Source organism: Harpegnathos saltator, unplaced genomic scaffold (genome assembly GCF_003227715.2).
Source record: "Harpegnathos saltator strain DR-91 unplaced genomic scaffold, Hsal_v8.6 scaffold58, whole genome shotgun sequence".
NCBI classification, from domain to species: Eukaryota; Metazoa; Arthropoda; class Insecta; order Hymenoptera; family Formicidae; genus Harpegnathos; species Harpegnathos saltator.
In genome coordinates this window covers 657,501-677,523 of record NW_020230404.1, presented here as the reverse complement: position 1 = coordinate 677,523, position 20,023 = coordinate 657,501, and the positions used below count along the sequence as shown (strand labels likewise).

The 20,023-nt window shown below is 54.4% G+C and overlaps 1 protein-coding gene across 4 annotated transcripts in view; it reads left to right on the top strand.

Annotated features, from left to right (window-relative positions):
• Psq (pipsqueak) overlaps nt 1–20,023 on the top strand; it is a 71,201-nt gene that overhangs the window by 23,586 nt on the left and 27,592 nt on the right. For 2 of the 4 annotated variants that reach the window (XM_011141569.3, XM_011141567.3), the window contains exons 1-3: nt 464–738; nt 979–1,123; nt 3,126–3,290. In XM_011141569.3, coding sequence (XP_011139871.1) covers nt 704–738; nt 979–1,123; nt 3,126–3,290 — 345 coding nt within the window. In that variant the 5' untranslated portion in view covers nt 464–703. Of the gene's footprint in view, nt 1–460; nt 739–978; nt 1,124–3,125; nt 3,291–20,023 lie in introns of those variants that run through there. The other 2 variants (XM_011141561.3, XM_011141563.3) reach the window with 2 other exon arrangements.

Here is a 20,023-nt window from a genome sequence, read left to right as displayed (position 1 = left end):
TCGCGAAAGTGCGTTTTCCGCGTTGCCGTCCGCAATTGCAGCGCGCTGTGCCGCGACGCGTCGCGCTCCGCTTCCGGAAATAACGTCTCGTCGTCGTTGCGAGCGGCCAGAGAGAGAGAGAGAGAGAGAGAGAGAGAGAGAGAGAGAGAGAGAGAGAGACAGAGAGAGAACGGCGGTCCTCCTTCTTCGTCGTCGTCGTCGTCGTCTTCTTCTTCTTCTTCTTCTTCTTTTTCTTCTTCTTCTTCTTCTTCTTCTACTTCTCCTTCTTCGTCTTCCTCCCCGCTCGTTCTTCGCCCTTTCTTCCCTTGGTGGCTTCCCTCGTCGTCCTGCGCGGCGCCATACTACCTCCTCGACACGATCTCCCTTTCTCTCTTGTTCCGTCTTCTCTCCCTACTTTCCCCGTCCCCTCGTTCTCTCTCTCTCTCTCTCTCTCTCTCCCCCTCTCCCTCTCTTTCCGTCTCTTTCTCGCCTTCTTCCCTCCACCCGCACCTCGCCGTCATCGCGAGAGACGTAGGAGAGACCTACCTACTTCTCTACCTACTTCTACCTACCTACCTACCTACCTACCTACCTTCTACCTTCTATCTTCTTCTCGTCGTCTCTGTCCCTCGCGTGCACGCGGATACCCGTTTTCCCCTCTGTACGTAAAACCTCTTGGAGATATCTTCTCCCGGCCGTAGCGGAAAAAGAAACCCAATATTTCATGGAGACAGATCGTTATTGGGGCGTGCACTACAGGTACTGTCCCGTTCCACGGATCGATCTCATGGCAGGGAAAAGGGTACGGCGGGGGATGACTATATCGCGAATGAGAAAGGGGAAGAATGAGGGGGGAAGAAAGAGAAAGAGAACGGCAAAAGGGGGGCTGGTTGTTTCTTAGGGTGCTTGTCGATGACTTTTCAATGAATCCCACCGACACTGCTAGGGGAAAGCACCACGAGGAAAGCGCACTCAATCGTTTTTCTTCGTCTGTTGCAGCGGCGGCATGGCCGGGCAGCACTACTGCCTGCGCTGGAACAACTACCAGTCGAACATGACGTCGGTATTCCACCAGCTCCTGCAGACCGAGGCCTTCGTCGACGTCACCCTGGCATGCAACGAGGCCTCGTTAAAGGCGCACAAGGTAGGCCGGTGTGCACGAGCAGCGAAAATAGAGAGAGAGAGAGAGAGATGACGCGCATATGATCGAGCACGCGGCAGATCGATCGTCGTTGTGAACGTCATGAACGTCATCGTTCTGGACGTTACGACTCTGGATCCCTTAATCCAGAGTCGTAACGAACAATTAAACCGGTTCTGCAATAAATGTCGTAAGAAATGGCCGATCGCGGCTGATTATTACAAGAATAATCGGCTATGATTGGCCTTACGACTTTCCTATTGTAGAACCGGCCCTCAGTTCATCATTATCGCCCTCAATGAGAGAGAGAGAGAGAGGGGGGGGGGAGAGGGGGAGAGAGAGAGGGAGAGACTGTCGGTAGATGCGTAGGAATGTAGCGGTACTTAAATAACGATGCAAATTTGTGCATTTAAAATCGCAAGAAGAAATGGGCCAAATGTTTGAAAAATATTATGTATATACAGGGTGTCCGGGATGTTTTGGAAAAGAAAAATTGTGAAGATTATCAGGCCAAACTGAGAAGAAAAGTCAAGTATCATTTTGGAAAAATTGCAACAGTTATTAAGTTATCAATGATTGGCCACTTTAATAGATAACTTGAAAATTTGCATATTTATTTGCAAAATGTCAAAGGACTTTTTTGTTCAGAATGACCTAACCTACAATTATGTGGCGGCTATTGTGTCTAGCGATAAGTTCAAGAATCGGGTTCAAAGTCCAATATACTTATATTTACTACTAAACACAACAGCCGTTATATAATTGTAAGTTAGGTCATTCTGAGTAAAAAAGTCCTTAATCATTTTGCACATTAGTACACAAATTTTCAAGTTATCAACTGAAAAAGCCTCTAGATCATTTTCAATCATTAACAACTTAATAACTGTTGCGATTTTGCAAAATGATACTTGACTTTTCTTCTCAGTTTGACCCAAAAGATTCAGGACACCCTATATATATTGCAGTCGTAACGAAGTGACAAAAATTGGCGGATAAAAGTGGTCAAATCACCAGCCGTGGCCGCCACGCAGTTGAATGTGAATTATTTCTGTATTACTACGTCTATAAAATATGTACGGGAATCACGTAAATGTGGCTGGACGGGTCAGTCGAGAGATATGGCCGAATGATCTTTCTCTTTCCCTCTCTCTCTCTCTCTCTCTCTCTCTCTCTCTCTCTCTCTCTCTCAATATTAGTTCCGGGCGTCTGTTAGGATGAATTTCTCAATGCCATTGTATGACAAGCTGAGACAATCAGATATATAAAGACGTTAAAACAAAGTAAAGGCGAGGTGAAGTAAAAGCAGGAGGAGGGGGGAGGGGGCGAAGACAACGCAGTCCCAACCATGAAAAATTATGCGTAGCTTCGTCGTTGCTAATATAACCGCATCCATCGGCCACGAAGGCCAACGATGGAAGACCTGCCGAATGATATCACAGAGACTTGTTTCTGCTTGTTTCGGCACATCGTCAACTCGCCGGATTCGACGGAATCGACGTCTGCGACTGTCGCGGCCTCGTCACGGCTCTGTCGCGATTATCTGCCGCGAACACGTGGCCACACGTAATAATCGCGCGCTTGTTTGCTTCGATCCCGCGTCGATCTGCAATTAGACTCGCGACGCTCACGACAGTATCGCGTTCAGCATTCGCGCTTATCTCTGAATGCGCAGTATTCGCGAGCGCTGCGCACTTGTCGATCTCTGATCCGCGCGCGATATCCTGATAATATCCGAGCGCTGATACGCCTCGCCTCGGCTTTCGAGCGTCGTCTCGCGCGCGTCGATACTCCAAATGGGGATACTCGAAGACACTCGTTAGAGGTTGTAAACGCGAGAAAAGCACTCAGCGAGCTGCAGGCGAGAGAATTGAAAAGGAGGAAAAGGCGAGGCGAGAAGCGAGGAAGGTACGTTCCGTGACGCGCGATGAGTTCGCGTTGACGCGATCCGAAGGAGACGCCGATATGCATCTCTATTACGACGCTCTGTTTCCCCATGTGTGCGCAGGTGGTGCTGTCGGCCTGCAGTTCCTACTTCCAGAAGCTGCTGCTGTCGAACCCCTGTAAGCACCCGACGATCATCATGCCGCAGGACGTGTGCTTCACCGACCTCAAGTTCATCATCGAGTTCGTCTACCGCGGGGAGATCGACGTCTCGCAAGCGGAGCTTCAGGTGAGTGACGCGAGAATAAGGTCGATCTTTCCGCCGCGATTGCACCGACCAGTAATGTCACCAGCGGCGATTTCTCCCGCCACGTTCGAGCCCGAGCGCGCGCCGGTCCTCGTTAGAATCCTCCCGTTGCCGGTCCGCTGATGATCGCACGTCGTTACGTTATCCTGGTTTTTGCACCGTTCAACGCAAATTCGCCTGAAAAAGAGTGGTCAAATGGTGAATAAATCAGTAGAAACGGATTAATTCAGACGTCTAAGGACCGGGTTGTTCCAACTTCTTGCTGAGTTAACTCTGATTGCTAAGTCATCAAGTTTGTCTTTGTTTTTCCTTCAATTTCGACATACATAAACAGACACACGACGATTTAACAGTCGGTCAACTTACCAAGGAATTGGAACAATCTGCCGTACGACAAGTGTGAAGACTCAATTTCGGGACAACTCGCACGTCAGTCCGCGCAGGAGCCAATGTCCTGCGTTGACGAAAATGTACACAGTTTCTTTTTTGTTCCGCTTCCGAGCGATCGAACAGCCGTCGTGTTTGGCTTTCGACATTATGCGCTATATCGCTTATTAACACGGTAGGAAAGTTAAACCGATGACATTGCCGCAAGTGTCGCAATGGCCGCTCGAAAACACGCGGAATACAGCTGTCATGCTTCCGATTGAGGACGCGCGTGGGATGGGATACGATACGAGGCAGACACAGGGAAGATTCCTTATTCTTCATCTTGTCTGTGACTGCTACAGCGCCGCCCCGACGCCCCGCTTGCGACGTGCATCGTCGCTGAAATGGAGCCTTTGCTCAACCACTTGCTGCGGTTACCGCTCATAACCGTTGAGAAGTACTCGACTCGGTGGTTGTTACGCTAATCGCCGGCCGATTGACTCTGCAAGGTGCTCGCGATTTCTCGAAATCGCGCCGCGACTTGCACGGGAAGCCGAAACGCCGAAACGCGCCGACGGATACGTCGCGGTATTAAATAACGATGAGCGCGCGCGATCGGCTCGTGCGTTATCTTATCGCTTACGCGCTATTACGAGAGCCGTGAGTTGCACGCGCCGCGCGCTGTATTGCAAGATCTTGCGCCAAGCTCGACAGCTCGTCCGCTCGGAAATGGGTGTGAGGGGAGCTTTATCGTTGCGCGTTTCGATAATTCGAAGAAGAGGCCGCCGGCCGATGGCCGAGTCCTCTGACAATGTGCGAGGTGGATATCGCGCGCGAGAATCGATTCGGCCGAAGGAAGCATCTCTCCCCCCTTCTCTCTCTCTCTCTCTCTCTCTCTCTCTCTCTCTCTCTCTCTCTCTCTCTCTGTCCGAGGATATTTTCCCGTCGCTCCCGGTTTGAACTTGACACGTGCGCGACCCGCGGCGAATAATAACGCGCGATCAATAACGTGGAAAAGTAGACAACACGAGTTATCGGCGGGGAAGGAAGTGAAAACGATCGTGCTCCCGAGCATCCTTGCACAATTGGACGGGACGCGAAGGAAGAGATGCGCGCGCGTTGAAATCGCGCGAAACGCCGCCGCCGGCGCGGCGGGCGAATTAGCGCGCTCGGGGCGCATCCGACGACGCTCGCGCGCGAGAGAGAGGTGAAACACTTTCGAGCGCATTGGCATGTCCGAGGCGGCAAGAAAGTACATTTGAACGCTGTGCTGAGAGACGAGCACTTTCTCGCCCGAAGAAGAAGAGCCTCCTCCCGCATATTTCTCCTTTCCTCAAATCGTGCCGAGTGACTCCGGCCGAGGCGCCGAGTAACCGGCTAGAATTTCTACGGTCCTCGAGAGGGAAATAACTCTTGGCAATTCCCACGGAAAGATAGTCCACGCTTTAGCTCTCCCCCCAGCCGTAAGTAACAGATCCATCCTCCCGAGGAGAGCAGATCGAAATCGTAACTTCTCGCCACGTCTCGCATTTTCCTCGACGAGGAGAGCTTCGCGCGTCAGTTACCGCCCTCCGGTCGTCGCGAGAATCGCTCTCTCGGCGATTTCTCCAGCCGAGACGCCAGGAGGAATCTCACCGAATTTCCATCGGCAATTTCTCCAGTCCCTTCTGCGCTCGTCTCCTCCAACCACGCTTACCGACCGCCGGAAGTTACCATCATACCGCCCACTCCTTCCCCGAGGACGATCGAGTCCGAATCGAGCGGGTAACTCGCCCGCTCGATCAGCCTTCTCCGCCGGCAGAGTCGGTACGAGCCGCCCCCGGCGGGTCGGTACGGCAGGCAGCTGCCTTAGCCGGCGGCCTCGTCGTAGTTCGCACTTTTATCCGTCGAAAACCGGCTCTCCGGTCGGCCGGGCCGCCGTCGCGTTGCGCGCGCGTCCGTGCGCGTTCGAAATACCCGCTTCGGTCTCGGCCGGCCGGCACGCGCTGATCGCTTTTTCGCGCGGAGTCCGGCGATATCGCGCACCGTTCGCCGCCGCCGCCGCCGCTGTCGCCGTCGCCGTCGCCGTCGCCGTCGCGTCGCCGTCACCGCCGCCGGCTTTATCGTCGTGACGCGCGCGCTCAAAACTTTTTCTCCTGCATCGCGAGAGCGCACGAGCGAGTGCCGTTTCGCTCGCCCGTCCGTCTTCTGTGTGTGACCACTGAGTGCTCCAGATTTCCACGCAGGGTGAACCGCTCTCAGGTTATATCACGGCGGATAAGATAACGCGCGCGAGCGCTGGCTTCTCTCTCTCTTTCTCTCTCAGGATGCCTCGGCAGCGATGATAACAAGGTACGACCCGCAACTGCGTGATTTCTGCCGCGATCCCTTTTTCTCTCTCTCTCTCTCTCTCTCTCTCTCTATCTGTCTATCTATCTATCTATCCATCTATCTCTCTCTTTCTCGCTCTCACTTGGCAGAGCTTGGAGTTGCCTCGTCGTCGTTTGCGGCCGCAGCGAGTGATTTTCGCGGGCCTGCGCCCGTTAAGGCGCTACTAAACGCGCTTATCAGCCGCTAAACCTGCTCCGAGCGGCTCGACGCGCCGCCCTCGTCGTCCAGTTAACTTCCAGGTCGCCCTGGTGAATCACTCGCGCTCGATAATATCGCCATTTTATCTCACGTTATCGCTCGTCCGAAAAATCCCGCCTGCCGATCTTCCGAGACACCGCCGCGGCAAGCGTCGAGTCTCGGGAAGCCGACGGCTTCCGGAGACGCGTTTTCGAACACTACCGCGGGAGGAGATCCTCCGGGTAACGGATAAATCACGCTGCTCATATGTCGCCTCGTAGCAGTTCGCTCTCGAAACTCCCTCGACTCGGCCCCAACTCGATCAGGAGGATCCCGTCGACGCGCGTGCATCATCGGATGCAGCTGATCGATCGCGCTTCCGGCAGGCGATCGCACTTTTTTTTTTTTTTTTTTTGCCGAGGCGAGCCGGCGATTTCAGCGTGAAGAAACTCGCGCGCCGCTGGTCGCTTTTATTTTTGTTCCGGCGAAAGGCAATGTACACACACACACACACACACACGGTGTCTGCCGAGCGCGACGTTTATCTCGCAATTACCGGAACATCAAAATCGCTTGCTGCTTACGCAAATAATTTGCACGTGATAATTTACACGTGATACTCTTGCGGGAGACGCGCGCGTCACTCGATCGGCCCGTTTGCGCTCAAAAGAACGCGCACGTTACCTCTGCGATTCCCCCGGAACGGCGATCGCTCCTGATCTCGCGGTCGATTTCGACGGGAGAGTGTTGCGCGCCGAATGTGCAAAATCGCTATCGATAATTCAGCTTCGCGATTCTCCTCCTCTTCGCGGGTCTCTGACGTTGCTTGACAACACGTTGACTGCCGCCGCGGTGGCCGTCAGCGATAATATAACACTGCCGCGTCTCATTAGTTTACGGGTAAAACGCGAACCAGCTGCGTGTAACAAATTGAATAGACAGCGAGACAGAGAGATGACGGGACGAAACGAGCCGGCGAATGCGCGCATTGTTGCGCGAGTTGCGCATTTGTTTACCGTATCTTCGGCGGCTCGAACTTGGGCTGAGCGTTAGAACGATCAGTAGAAATTAATGGCGGCCGGTCGGTGCGTCGATAAAATGGTGTATTGCGAAAATGAATGAGAAATATATAGTTTGTTAGAATTGTTAGATTGTTAGAAAATTAACGAGGCACGCCGAAGGGCGATTCGAATCGTTAGTTTTCGTCTGAAAGCTCATCTCGAAAACTGACAATATTCCAATTATCCGGCAGCTTTTCTTGTAATTGTTGATTTTCTGAAACTCGAGTCATTGAGAGAATGAGAAACGAACGGTTTTCGGCGGTTAGAAAATTAATGAGCTACACCAAACGCGATTAAAATAATTGCCGCCTGAAAGCTCTCTTCGACAAAGGCTGATGGGATCCACTTACCCGGCGGCTTTTTTCAATTGTTGATGCAAACTCGAGCATTGAAACAATCAATAGAAATCAGCGCGGCGGTTAATACACTGATAAAACCAGACATTGTAAAAGAAACGAGCGGTTTCCAACGATTAGAAAATTAGTGAGATACACCAGACGCGAATTAAAATAATTACTTGTCACCTGAAAGCTCGTCACTTCGTCAAAGGCTGATGGTATCCAATTAGTCGAAACAGCTTTTTTCAATTGTTGATGCAAACTCGAGTCGCGAGCATTGGGATAATCAGCACGACGGTTAACGCATCGACAAAGTTGTACCTTGTAAAAGAACACGAGCGACGATTAGAAAATTAATGGCGATACATTCATAACGTCAAATAATTACTCGTCACCTGACGGCTCATCTCGACGCAAAGACTGACAATATCCAATTATCCAGCAGCATCTTCTCAACTGTTGATTCAAATTCCAGTCGGGAGCATTGAAACAATCAGTGGAAATCAGCGCGGCGGTGAGCGCGTTAAGCCGCGTACACACCGAGCGAGTCTCTCGGCTCGCGGCGCAACGCGGCGACGTTCCTCGCTTCTTCTTCCACGGATGTTTGTCTCATCCGCGCGGTATCGTTCGTGTGAAATGGCCGGGCTCTCTCGCGGGATATCCGCGCGCGGCACACGCGCAAACGTATGCGGCGGTTGCTTTGTCGAGCGAGTTATCGGAAACTCGCTCGCGAACGAGATTATTTTCGCCGTCCTTCGCGCGGAACGAAGGGGATGCTCGCTTCTTCGGCCGGCTATTTAGATCGTGCGCGCGCGACGATGACGATGACGACGACGACGGACGCCGGACGACGAACCTGCCTGCCTGCCTGCCTGCCTGCGGTACACGCCGCCCCGTGTGCTTTGAGAAAGAGAAGGGGGGGGGAGAGAGAGAGAGAGAGAGAGAGAGAGAGCGCGCGGGCCAAATTTAAATGTTTCTCACTGGCGAGAAAGCGGCGGCGCATCCCGACTTGTTTGACCAATGAGTAGTAGAAGCGCATCGAGAGGTTCCACCGCGCCGTGCGATCTCTCATCGAAACGGTGAGCGATCAAAAGAATAGATTGGGAATAATCTCAATGAGAGGGAAGGAGAGGAAAGTCCTTCCATGTTCCTCGAATAGGAACGAGCGAGCGATATATCTCCGCTGCCTCGATGGTCTCTTTTATGAAACGGAACAATCGCTCGGTGAACAAATAAGGCGAGATATTTGTCCGAGTGGTTTTCACTCGCGAGGAAGGAATTCTCAAAGAGGAAGGGAGAGAGAGAGAGAGAGAGAGAGAGAGAGAGAGAGAGAGAGAGAGAGAGAGAGAAAGAGACCCCGGCGGATCCTCCGACGCGTAAAACGGAATCGGGAGCGCGAGCGTGCTCTCTTAAGATCGGAATCCGAGAATTTGTCGAGACCGAGAACTCTCGGGACCTTAACCGAATTGCCGTAAAACTTTTACTACGCCAAGCCAAAACCACGGACCACCACTTGCACAGCCGGCTGCTGTTTTCCGTTTCTTCCTCCTTCCCCCCCCCTCTCTCTGTCTCTCTCTCTCTCTCTCTCTCTCTCTCTCTCTCTCTCTCTCTCTCTCTCTCTCTCTAGTCTCCGCGACCAGCTCAGTCATCGCGGTTCTTACGTTTGCGACCGATGAGAGCGCAAAGAGTCTTTCGCGGGTGAAAATTCGTGATTGAAGGAGGAATCTATTTCGGTTCCGCACCGCTGCAATTGTTTGTCGTTCTCACGCGCCACCCCCCCCCCCTCTCCCCTGGCCCCTCTGTCTCTTCGTCGCTCTCCGTCGTACACGCCTGTGTGCCCTCGCGCGTTTTCTCCCTCCCTCCCTCGCTCTGTCTCACTCACATTTTTTATTCCCCTCGCGGACGGCCACTGTTTGAACCGGGTGATTGAATATTTGCGTCCTGCTGTCCGGCGTGGCGCGGTACCTGCGCGCGTGCGAAAACACGCCGGCGAGACCCGGTCGCGAAGGATGGCTCCGACTCCTCGTCATTTCGCCGTTTTTGCCTCCCTTTCGCCCCGCTCCGTCAAGCGGGACGTGCCGGCACGCAACGATGCTCGCGCCCGTGATTGGTGCTCCTCGTGGAGGTGCTTACTCGACCCGAAGCCGCGTATCTTGCTCCCAGGATTCGCTCCCGGCGCAATTTCGGCCTGCCTGCCTGCCCGCCGCCAGTCAGCGACAAACCGATCGTGTCTACGGGGTGTCCAGAAAGCGCGCGCACTTCTTTATTTCGCGCGAACCGAAAGCGTCTCGCCACGCCACGAACACTCGATAACGCCGAAATTGGATAACATGACTGCGCACACGAAGATAACGCTAATTTTATTCGCGACGTATTAATCGATCATGTGGCGGAATTAGAAGGTGCACGAGGTGTCACGTGTGGAAAGGTACAATTTAGTCGTAAATTGATGATGAAATGTGACACTCTTGGGGCTATTTCGGGCGGGCTTGAGTAAAGTTACAGCGGTAACCGAGGACCTCTCTAACCTGTCTAACCCTCAGGACCTGTCTAAGGCACCGACGACCGAATCGGGGAATCAAAACGATTCGCCACCGAGTTACGGGGATGCGACGCGTAGGGAGTTTTTCGGGACACTCGGTATACGAAATATTCTCGAATCCTCGTGTCGCCTGCCCGGATTAAATTGAACTTGTGCGGAACGCACAGACTCCTCCGCTCTTTCCAGAGAGCGTAACAGTCTCCCGGCATTTTCAGCGTTGTATTATTTTCAATGCACCCTGTGTGTGTGTGTGTGTGTGTGTGTGTGTGTGTATGTGTGCCCACACACGTCTCAGACTCGCGCTTAACGCGACAAATTAGCACGTCCGACCGTCGACGCTCGAGATCTTCTTTTTCTCCGTTTCCTTCTGAAAATAGAAGAAATCCCCCAAAAGAGAAGCCTCGCGCACCCACGGTTGCGTTATCGATCGACAACGCGCGGGATGCATTCCGTATTTCATTTTCGGGGAAAAGTCCGCGCAAGCCGTCCGACACAAACCATCGACTCCGTCCCTCGCTGTCCTTGACACGGCAGTGAGACGACGACACGCGAAGAAAACGCGTATCTCTCGTGTGCATCGCGCTTGCCGCGCGCGCACGCGCGCTTGTATGCATCGGCCGTATACGGGGTGTTTCCGAAGTACCGATGTGAAAAAAAATTGGAGGAACAGAGTTCGCCGCGTATGCGGCGGAATCTCGCTCCGCCGCCGCGCGATCGGAGAAACTCGAGGAAGGAATCATCGACCGTACGTCGCGCCAATTCGTCGAGCAACCACACCGTCATCTTCGTGGTTGCCTTGCTGGACGCTAGAGAACACTCCGGTCTCGAGAGTCATCGAGAGCAGCAGAAGCGCCGGGAAAAATCGAAACGTCGAATAGCCGCGCGTGCCCGCGATATTTATCTTTCCGTCGCGGGGCGACTAACGAGCGGTTAATGCGCCCGCGATCATCGATCAGCGAAGGGACTCAGCGCAAAGTCGCGCTGCCACTGTTGTTCGATGACCTCGTTCTCGATCGGCGGCATCCTCTGCGGCGCGACCGGTGCGCGGCGGCTCCAAGAGAGAAACTCGAGCTCTCTCGGCCGAGAGCGCGGCGGGGGTAGGACGAGGCGAAGGAGGAGAGCGCCGCGCGCTATTGTTCTCGTGAGGCGGGCGAAACAGCTGGACCGCTGCTGCACGATTTCCGATGCCGCCCCGCCGCGGAAAGTACTACTTGACGCCAATCGTCGCCAGAGTCTCTCTCTCTCTCTCTCTCACTCTTCGACGAAGACGAAGCTCCTCCGGGCTGCGCATTTAGCGCCAAACGCGCTCGCTGCCGTCGTGTCCGGCTGCGACCTCGCCGCGAACCGCCGTCGAACGACGCTGAAGGAAGTCGTCGCATTGGACTCCCTCATGCTGCACAATCGAACGCGAGTTCGCGAGAGGGTTCTTCTGTTATAAGAGAGCCACGCGACGATCATCGATCGCGCAACGCCGCTGCTGAAGGCGCGCGCGGGCGGAAACAAAAACACGAGCCGTCTCGAGAAGTCGAGAAACCGACTGCACTTTTCGCTCCTTGACACACACACACACACACACACACACATGTGCACGGCCTTGAACCTTTTAGCGGGCGAATTTATTAATACGGCAGGTAATGGGCATCGGATCGCGCAGACGGATCGGAAGAAAGCAATAACGAGCGCACGCAGGCTGGCGAGGGCAGCGGAGAGCAACGGGCGCGGGGTTGGGGGGAGGGGGGCTACGTCGCGAAGGGCGGGAGGGTGGGACGGGAAAGAGAGGAGGAGATTTATCGAATCGAGTCGCAGCGTGGTTTAGCCCCCGAATTCACGATGTGTCGCAGATATTTGCGGGACCTGCTACGTGAGAGATAATCGATACAAGAGGTAGCGCACCGACTACTGCGAGACGGTGTGTAGCTTTATATGTACGTACATACATACATATGTATAAACACATATATATGTATGTATATACACACACATATTTTATCTCCACCGGATTTAATCAATAATCGTAACGTTAACTGATATCCAAGCGCGCGACGGTCGGCCGATTGCCGAACGCGTCGCTTTTCTCCAGCCTGTTTTCTCCTGATTTTCGCCCGCGAGGCCTTTCATCGCGTCCTTGCCGCGAGCGGCGGCGGCAGGGAGATCCTTTACAGGCGCGGCGCAGCGGGACTATTTTTCGTCAACAATTCAGCCTTTGACGATACATGGGAACGTACGCGATACGCGACGCGAAAGAGTCCGAGGAGAAGCAACAGTCGGCCGGGCTCCGTAAAGGTTAAAGGAGGTCTGCTTCGATGCCGTTGACTCGGCGTGTCGAGAACGTACCTGTTGACTGGCCGCGAAGCTCAACATGCTAGAGTGCTAGATCGTTGATCATTTCCTCAACAGTAATCGCCGGTGAATTTTCTTTTGCGACGCCGCCGCCGCCGCCGCCGCCGCCTGGCGGGCAGCGCGCGCGTCGCGTTTTTCCTCCGGGGAATTAAGCGTATTTTCATGAAAATCATTATGGCCCCTTATCGGAGTCATTTGGTCGATTTAGCTGATTATTTGTACGGTTTCACGTATTCAATTACATCAGCGGAAATGAAGCGTAAACAATAGATGATGCAAATCCATTCGGAATTTATCGTCAAATTGAATAACTTCACGCTCATTGCGCATCCAAGTGTACCAATAATGGCGGCCGCGCCGTACGAAATATCCGCAAAATGCTGCTGCTGCGCGCGCGGCGCTTCATCTCTCGCCGCTCTCGGCTCGCGCGCGCGTTGTCCGTTTGCCGGCGTTCACCGCGGTCGCGGAATACGCGAGCAATTAATTCTTCACTTTCGCGGCTGCTCCGACTAGTCGACTAGCTCGCTTCATTCTCCGCTGCGCCGGCTGCGCGCGATTTCACATTAGTCGTGTAATCCCCGTGTATCCGTTCGCGTCGATTCCTCCGCCGCGATTTTCCTGGCCGAGAGAGGAGCCTCTTACGCGGCGCGGAGCAGCGCCGGAAGGTATCGATGTACGCGGTATCGCGGTGTTACACGTCGAACGGACGAAAGAGCGGCCGCCGATGGCCTCTCCCTGCTGTTAAATTTAAGCATTCTCATGGGACACGCGAGAGAGCCGCGTGCATCGCTCTCTCTCTCTCTCTCTCTCTCTCTCTCTCTCTCTCTCTCTCTCTCTCTCTCGTGCGCGCGCGCGCGACGCGTGTCCCGGCTTCGCCGTCGCGGCGACACGAATATCCGCGAGCGTTTCGCCCCGAATTTGAGTTTCGCGATTTCCGTGGCCTCTTCTTATGGCAGTTCTGAAGGAGAAAAGAACAGTTGCGGGAGGGGAACCTCCGGCGAGCTTGTTTTCGTCTAACGCTCTTCCGTGGGATTTAAACGAAGGACTCGGCGAAGATCCAATGTCTTTTCATTTATTTTTTTGTTACTTCATTGTGTATTGTTCTTTATCAATTTTTCGCACACTTGCTCGGCTATTGTCTCGTGGCTAAACTATTTATGTGGGATATTCGATGACTTCGTGTTTATCTTCCGCCATTGCCGCCCTGAGAGGTGACGCCAAAGATACTTGGGTTCTTTCCTAGATCCTCCAATTGAGCCGAAAAGATGCTCATCTCGTCCCACCTAGGGCGACTTTCACCTTTAAAGTCCGTGTCGAAGATTAAGAAACGCCAATTGGAAATCAAGAAGGCCCGCTGAGAAACGGGCAGTTTCGATCTTGAGACTCGCGTGATCGGAAGTTTGCAATTTTCGATAGTCCGACACGGTGCTCTACGGCGAATCTATAATTCTTTCAGTCCGAACAGGACGGGCATCTTTCGAACTTGCTCCCAATTAAATCGAGCGCCGAGGGGAGACGAACTTGTGCACAAGTCCGCGATTTCGCCAACGGCGCGGCGCGGCGCGGCCCGGCGCGTCGTCTCCGCGGTCAATCGGCAGCGCGATTCGAGCATTCCGCGACCGCCGCGCGAAACGCTTTCGCGTGGCGGTGCGACATCGATCGGACGGCGGAAAGCAAGCGCGGCCGAAAGTGCCTCTCCGCGGCCGGCGTGGGCGACCGGGGGCAGCAGCGGGTACCTCTCGAGACGCGGCGACGAAACCGAGAAATAAGCAGGTAAAAAAGCTAGAAAGATAAAGTGCGCGCGCCCGCGCGCGGGAGAAAGCAGAAGAGAGCGAGAGCGAGAGAGAGAGAGAGAGAGAGAGAGAGAGAGAGAGAGAGAGAGAGAGAGAGAGAGAGAGAGAGAGATCGCGCGGATCCGGCGACGACGAGGCGACGACAGTGGAGCTTACTCGCGCGACTGTACCGGGTGTCTGCGCTTCGTCGCGGTCGCCTCTGGCCGAGTCAAGGCGTGGGGAGCGGGGCGAACGGGGTGAGCTTCTCTCGAAGCGCGGCTACGAAAAAGAGGCCCATTGTCGAAAACATCGCTTTGGTCGATGCGAGAACGCGGGTTTTTTCCCTCGCTGCGACGAACGCGCGCACTGCGTGCGTCGGACGCACGCTGCGTCCGTGTGCGCTGCGTGTAGATGATATCTTACGTCGGTGGGGCCTATTTATGCAAAATATCTCGCATCTCGCGAGATACGTCGGCCTGTCTACGTAAGATACAGCTTGCGTGCGGAGATGATCTTCGATGTACAGTGCGCGCGCGCGTGTATGTGTGTGTGTGTGTGTATGTATGCAACATGTAGCGTCTATAAACAGATAGCGATTCCGTTATCGGTGGGTGAAACGCGTGAAAAAAATGGCCAGAGGTTCGGAGGAATCAGCGATACGACAAGCGCGATGACAAGACGTCTTGCACGCAGTGTGGGCCTCTCTACTACCTCTGTCCCACTCTGCCGTCGACTCGGCGAGAGAGCGATTTCTCGCTTGGAGCTTTCTCTCCGTTTGTTTCTCTCTCTCTCTCTCTCTCTCTCTCTTCCCCTCCCCTCTCTCTTTCTCTCTCTCTCTCTCTCTCTCCTCGCGTTCGCCGTATATAGTACACGCGACTGTGACTGATAATTCCGCCCGCCACGAGGGTACCGGAGCGACCGGCTGCGCTCTGTAGGTCGCCGAATGACTTCATGACCGTAGCCTCCTTATCCCCCTCCCTCGAGCTCGGCTAGGAGAAGAAGAAGAAGAAGAAGAAGAAGAGGAGAAAGAGTAGATAGTCGGCGAGCGCATGAGAGATACAGGGGAGGCGAGCGGCGGGGAAAGAGAAGGAAGTCGAAACATATGGACGCGAAGAAGTAACGAAGGGAAGAGCGAGCGCGACTCAGGGAACTCGCGCTTCCTTCGCGGACTGTACCTCGCGGTTTCTGCAGCGCGCGGCATACGTGCGTGCGTGCGTGCGTGCGTGCATGCATGCATGCGTGGTGCGTCGTGCGCGCGCGCGCACGGATTGCACGCCGCGGCCATGTGTGCGTGCGCGCCGCCGCCGCCGATGCACGCGTGTGTGCGTAGGGAGGTGGAAGAGGAGGAGGAGGAGGAGGAGGAGGAGGAGGATGACGACGACGACGACGATGACGACAACGACGACGACGACGACGACGACGACGGCGACGACGACGACGACGAGGGGCGAGAGGGGGAAACGAGCGACTGGAGCCGCAGATTCCCTTTGTCCGCGCAAGCTCTGCAGCGGCGCAACCCGCGACTCCGCGCGTCTTCCCTCTCTCCCTTTCTCTCTCTCTCTCTCTCTCTCTCTCTCTCTCTCTCCTCTCTCTCTCTCTCTCTCTCTCAGTCCTCCTGCCATTTCCCTCTTCCTCCTCCGCCCTCCTCCACCTCCTCTTCGCGTCCTCTCGGCTCCCTCCACCTCTGCCCTCGATGCCTGCGTCACTCTCTCTTTCTCGCTCCCTCTTCCTCGAGCCTTCTCTTCCTCTCTGCCAGCCGCCGAATACGTGTGCCCTCTTGCGCCTCCGCCACAGCCCTCCCCCGCCGCGCAGCCCGCTCCTCCTCTGCCCCTCACCCCTTTTCGTCTCTGCCACTCGATCGCTGCTGAGTCGAGTCAGCCCGACGCAGGGCCGGCCCGAGGGAGGAATGAGCCGAGGGCCCGTCAAGGGCGCGCGGAAGGGGTAATTCGATCGTCCCCGTATGTCCACCGGGGCGCTCTGGGGATTCGAATTATTAAACTACGCGATTCCCTCTCTCACTCGCCCTGCCCCTCCGCCGCTGGCAGCCCGCGCGTCTCGCGATACCGCGATTTAGCGTTGGATAACGGCTCCGACGGCGCCGCCGCCGCCGCCGCCGCTGCAATTCGTGTGCGTTTGACGCGCGTTTGAGGATCGCACGAACGACGGTGTGAAGGTTTTGTCAGGATGGATCGGCCGGCTTGAGCCGCGGATATCTCGCGAGCAAACGCTGGTGCATCTGTTTTTTCTCTCTCTCTTTCTCTCGCCGTCTCTCCCCTCCTCCCTCTCTTTCTCTCTCTCTCTCTCTTTTTTCATCCACGTGCCCAGCGCGAGGTATCTCGCGGGGGAATTCGAAACCGCGCTAAATGGAGGAACGGTGTAAGGTTTCTTTAACGCGCGCGCGATCCACGGAGATTTTCCTTGGCCGAAACATAAATCCCGAAGTTCCGCAAATTGCCCCGGCCAAGTCCGGATTTCTCGCTGGATTAGAAATTAACGACCGTTCGCGCGCGAATAGCGCTGCCCCGTTGCTTCGTTCCTTCCGCATTCCGTGCCGCATCTTTCACCCCATCCGTATGCGTACACGACGTTTCGATGATTGTTATTTTCCTTATTTGTGCGGGATTACGTATAAATTAAGTGGCACTGAGCCCTCGCCCCCTTCTCTCTCTCTCTCTCTCTCTCTCTCTCTCTCTCTCTCTCTCTCTCTCTCTCTCTCTCTCTCTCTCTCTCTCTCTCTCTCTCTCTCTCTGCCTTTGTCTCAGAATCGCCTGAATATCCGTAGGAACTAATTCCTCGAGTAAGAAGTACTCATCTGTAATCCTTGATACGACTGTATGTGTGACTTTACACGTGCAATGCGCGCGCACACACACACGCGCGCACGCGCGTGTGGAGTCTCTCTTTTCTCTTTCTTCGCCGGGAAAAGTGCGACACACGCGGTCGGCGCGGCGCGCCCGATCGAATGTGTCAAAGTAAACGGTCCTCCGTCGGAACGAAAAATTCCATCCCCTTTCTCGCCGCTCTCAGCGGCGCTTCCGACTTTCGCGAGCGCGCTTGAAAAATCCCCGGCGGAGAAAGTTTGTTTACGAACGGGTCGCACAAGGGGAATACGATTCGCCGATCAACCGGATATTCGAACGAACGAGTTGTAAGTCGGCTGCGAGTTACCGGCCGCTGCGAAGGCCGGAGGTGTCGCAGGTGCGAGATTATGTTATGTCTGCGCGAGCTTCGGCGAACGTCGAAGCCGTAGGTAACCGCGTCTCACTTCCTGCCGCCATTCTAAATCCGTGCGAAAGCCTCTCGATGCTCGTAATGCACGTAAATTAGGATGCACGGAGATCGCGCCTTATCCGGTCTCCGATTTAATTCCCGAGGGCGGGGGAGTGGAAGGAGGCGTGTGCTTAAAAGTGCTCTTTTGCTCGACCACCCGAGCAAAGATGTCGGACGGACTCGCGCCGGACCGGCTTGAAATTCGATATCACGTGTGGAAAATCAAGCGTATAATTACCGGTTGTATTATACGTATCGTAAATTTTTTTTTTTTTTTTTTTTTTTTTTCCAAGAGAGAACGAGAGAAAAACTCTCTCGGCGAAATATACATATTACACCGATCGGATTTCTCATCTTCAGACGTGTCGAATGGCCGACGACGGAAATTGATATTTCTCTTCCTGTCCCATCGGTCGACACGGCCGCCGTTAATCGTATTATTATTGATTATATTTATTAACAATAACGTTGAAGTCTTTAGTGTCGGGCAATTTTTGTGCAAAGTTTGCCCAAGTTCGAGCCATCAAATGACTAGTGACGAAAATCAATGTTTCTCTTCCTGTGCCATCAGTCGATACGGCCGCCATTAATCGTATTATTATTAATAATTATATTTATTAGTAGTAACATTGAAATCTTTGGTGTCTTTGTGTGCAAAGTTTGTCCAAGTTCGACACGTCAAATGGCCGACGACAGAAATCGATATTCTCTTCCCGTTCCATCGGTCAACACGGTCTCTCTATTAATCGTATCATTATTAATTACATTTATTAGTATTATTATTATTTATTTGAAGTCTTTAGTGTCTTTGTGTGCAAAGTTTGTCCAAGTTCGACACGTCAAATGTCCGACGAGAGAAATCGATATTTCTCTTCCTGTTCCGTCTGCCGATACAGCTGCCGTTGATCGTATTATTATTAATTATATTTATTAGTAGTAACGTTGAAAAATCTTTAGTGTCGCGGTCTTAGTGCAAAGTTTGTCCAAGTTCACGCAACAGCCATAGCGTCGGGACATCGCATGCGTCCTCGGCTGGAGTGTTATTAAAGCGAGTCGAAGGCGCGACTCGCTCGAGACTCGAGACGCGAAACACGCCAACGTGTCTGGCGTGAATGCGAATTAAGGGCGAGAGGAGGATGGGGCGAGGGGGCCCGCCGGAGGGGAGGGGGGATTTCGATTCTGTTCGTCGTGTAACGAGAGTCTGACGACGTGCGCGCAGAGGCTCAGCTAGGAGAGCTTAAAAGAACGTCCGAATGCATTATCATAAACAGCGAATCTCGCCCCGGCCGAGGCTTCTGCGTATTATGACGTGCCGCCTGGCGGTGTGCGCCACACGCAAGGTGCGACCGATCTTCGATTTATCCCGTCACGTGCGTCACGTCGTCCGGCCCGAATCGGGGTCCGCAGGAACGCGGGCTCCGCCGATATGCGATCCCATCTCGACGTAACTCTCTCGGCTCATGATTAATGAGCGTCGCTTCGAGGTCGCCCGAATGATTCTCCTCCGACGACGCCGAAGCGCTCGGCCGGCTCTGCCTTCCCTACGAGAGAAAAGAAAGCACGAAGCATCGACCACATCGCTCGAATGTCTCCGTCGGATGCGATCGTCGCTCGCTCGCTGTGCGTGATTTCGCACTACGCTGTTGAACGAGAGAAGTACCGGGGGATCAATCCACGCGTGTGTCGACGGGCCGCGCAGCGGTAGTTCTTGGACACCCCGTAGAGCGCGATCTAAAGAACGTCGTACCGGTGGTAGCAGCCGCGTCGCCGCGCCGCGCCGGCCGGCACCACCACACCGAGACGCAGCACGAATACCGATTGCACAGGCGGCGAAAACAACGGCACGTTCTCCTCGGGAGATTATCCTCGTCGTTCCGAGCCGAAGCTCCGCCGATAGATCGATCCTCTTTGTCGCCCGCATACCTCTCGACTTAACGTCTCTTCGAGGCTGTCCCGCCGCCTCTCCTCCCGATCCGTCCCGTCCCGTCCCGTCCCGTCCCGTCCCGCCACGGCGCGGCGCGACGCGGCGCAGCGCGATGCGGCTCGCACACACGTCGCCATCCCGTTGTGTTAGCTAGCTCTCGGACCGTCGACAGGATCGTGGCGAAATTCCGCGGCGCCTGCCGACGACGGTGCGTCGCCATTTTCGCCGTGGCCAATTGCATGCATCGGCGAGAAGAGAAAAGAGGTAGAAAAAGGGGGCGGGAGAGAAGGAGGAGGAAAGAATCGAAAGGGAACGCGCGCGACTGTCGCGTCGAATCGAAAGTAGACGAGTTTGCACGTAGCGGGTTCTGTTTTCGTCGAGCTCGGCAGCAACGAGCTTTCGAAGGAGACACGATCGCGCCGAACTTTTGACCGATGTGTACATCGCCGGCGAGGCCCCGGCTATTTTTCGTGAATTTTTGCCACAAGTTCCGGTCGTTAACCCTGTATTTATTTTCGTCGCGACATGTTCGTTTTCGCAGAGCGCTCTCTC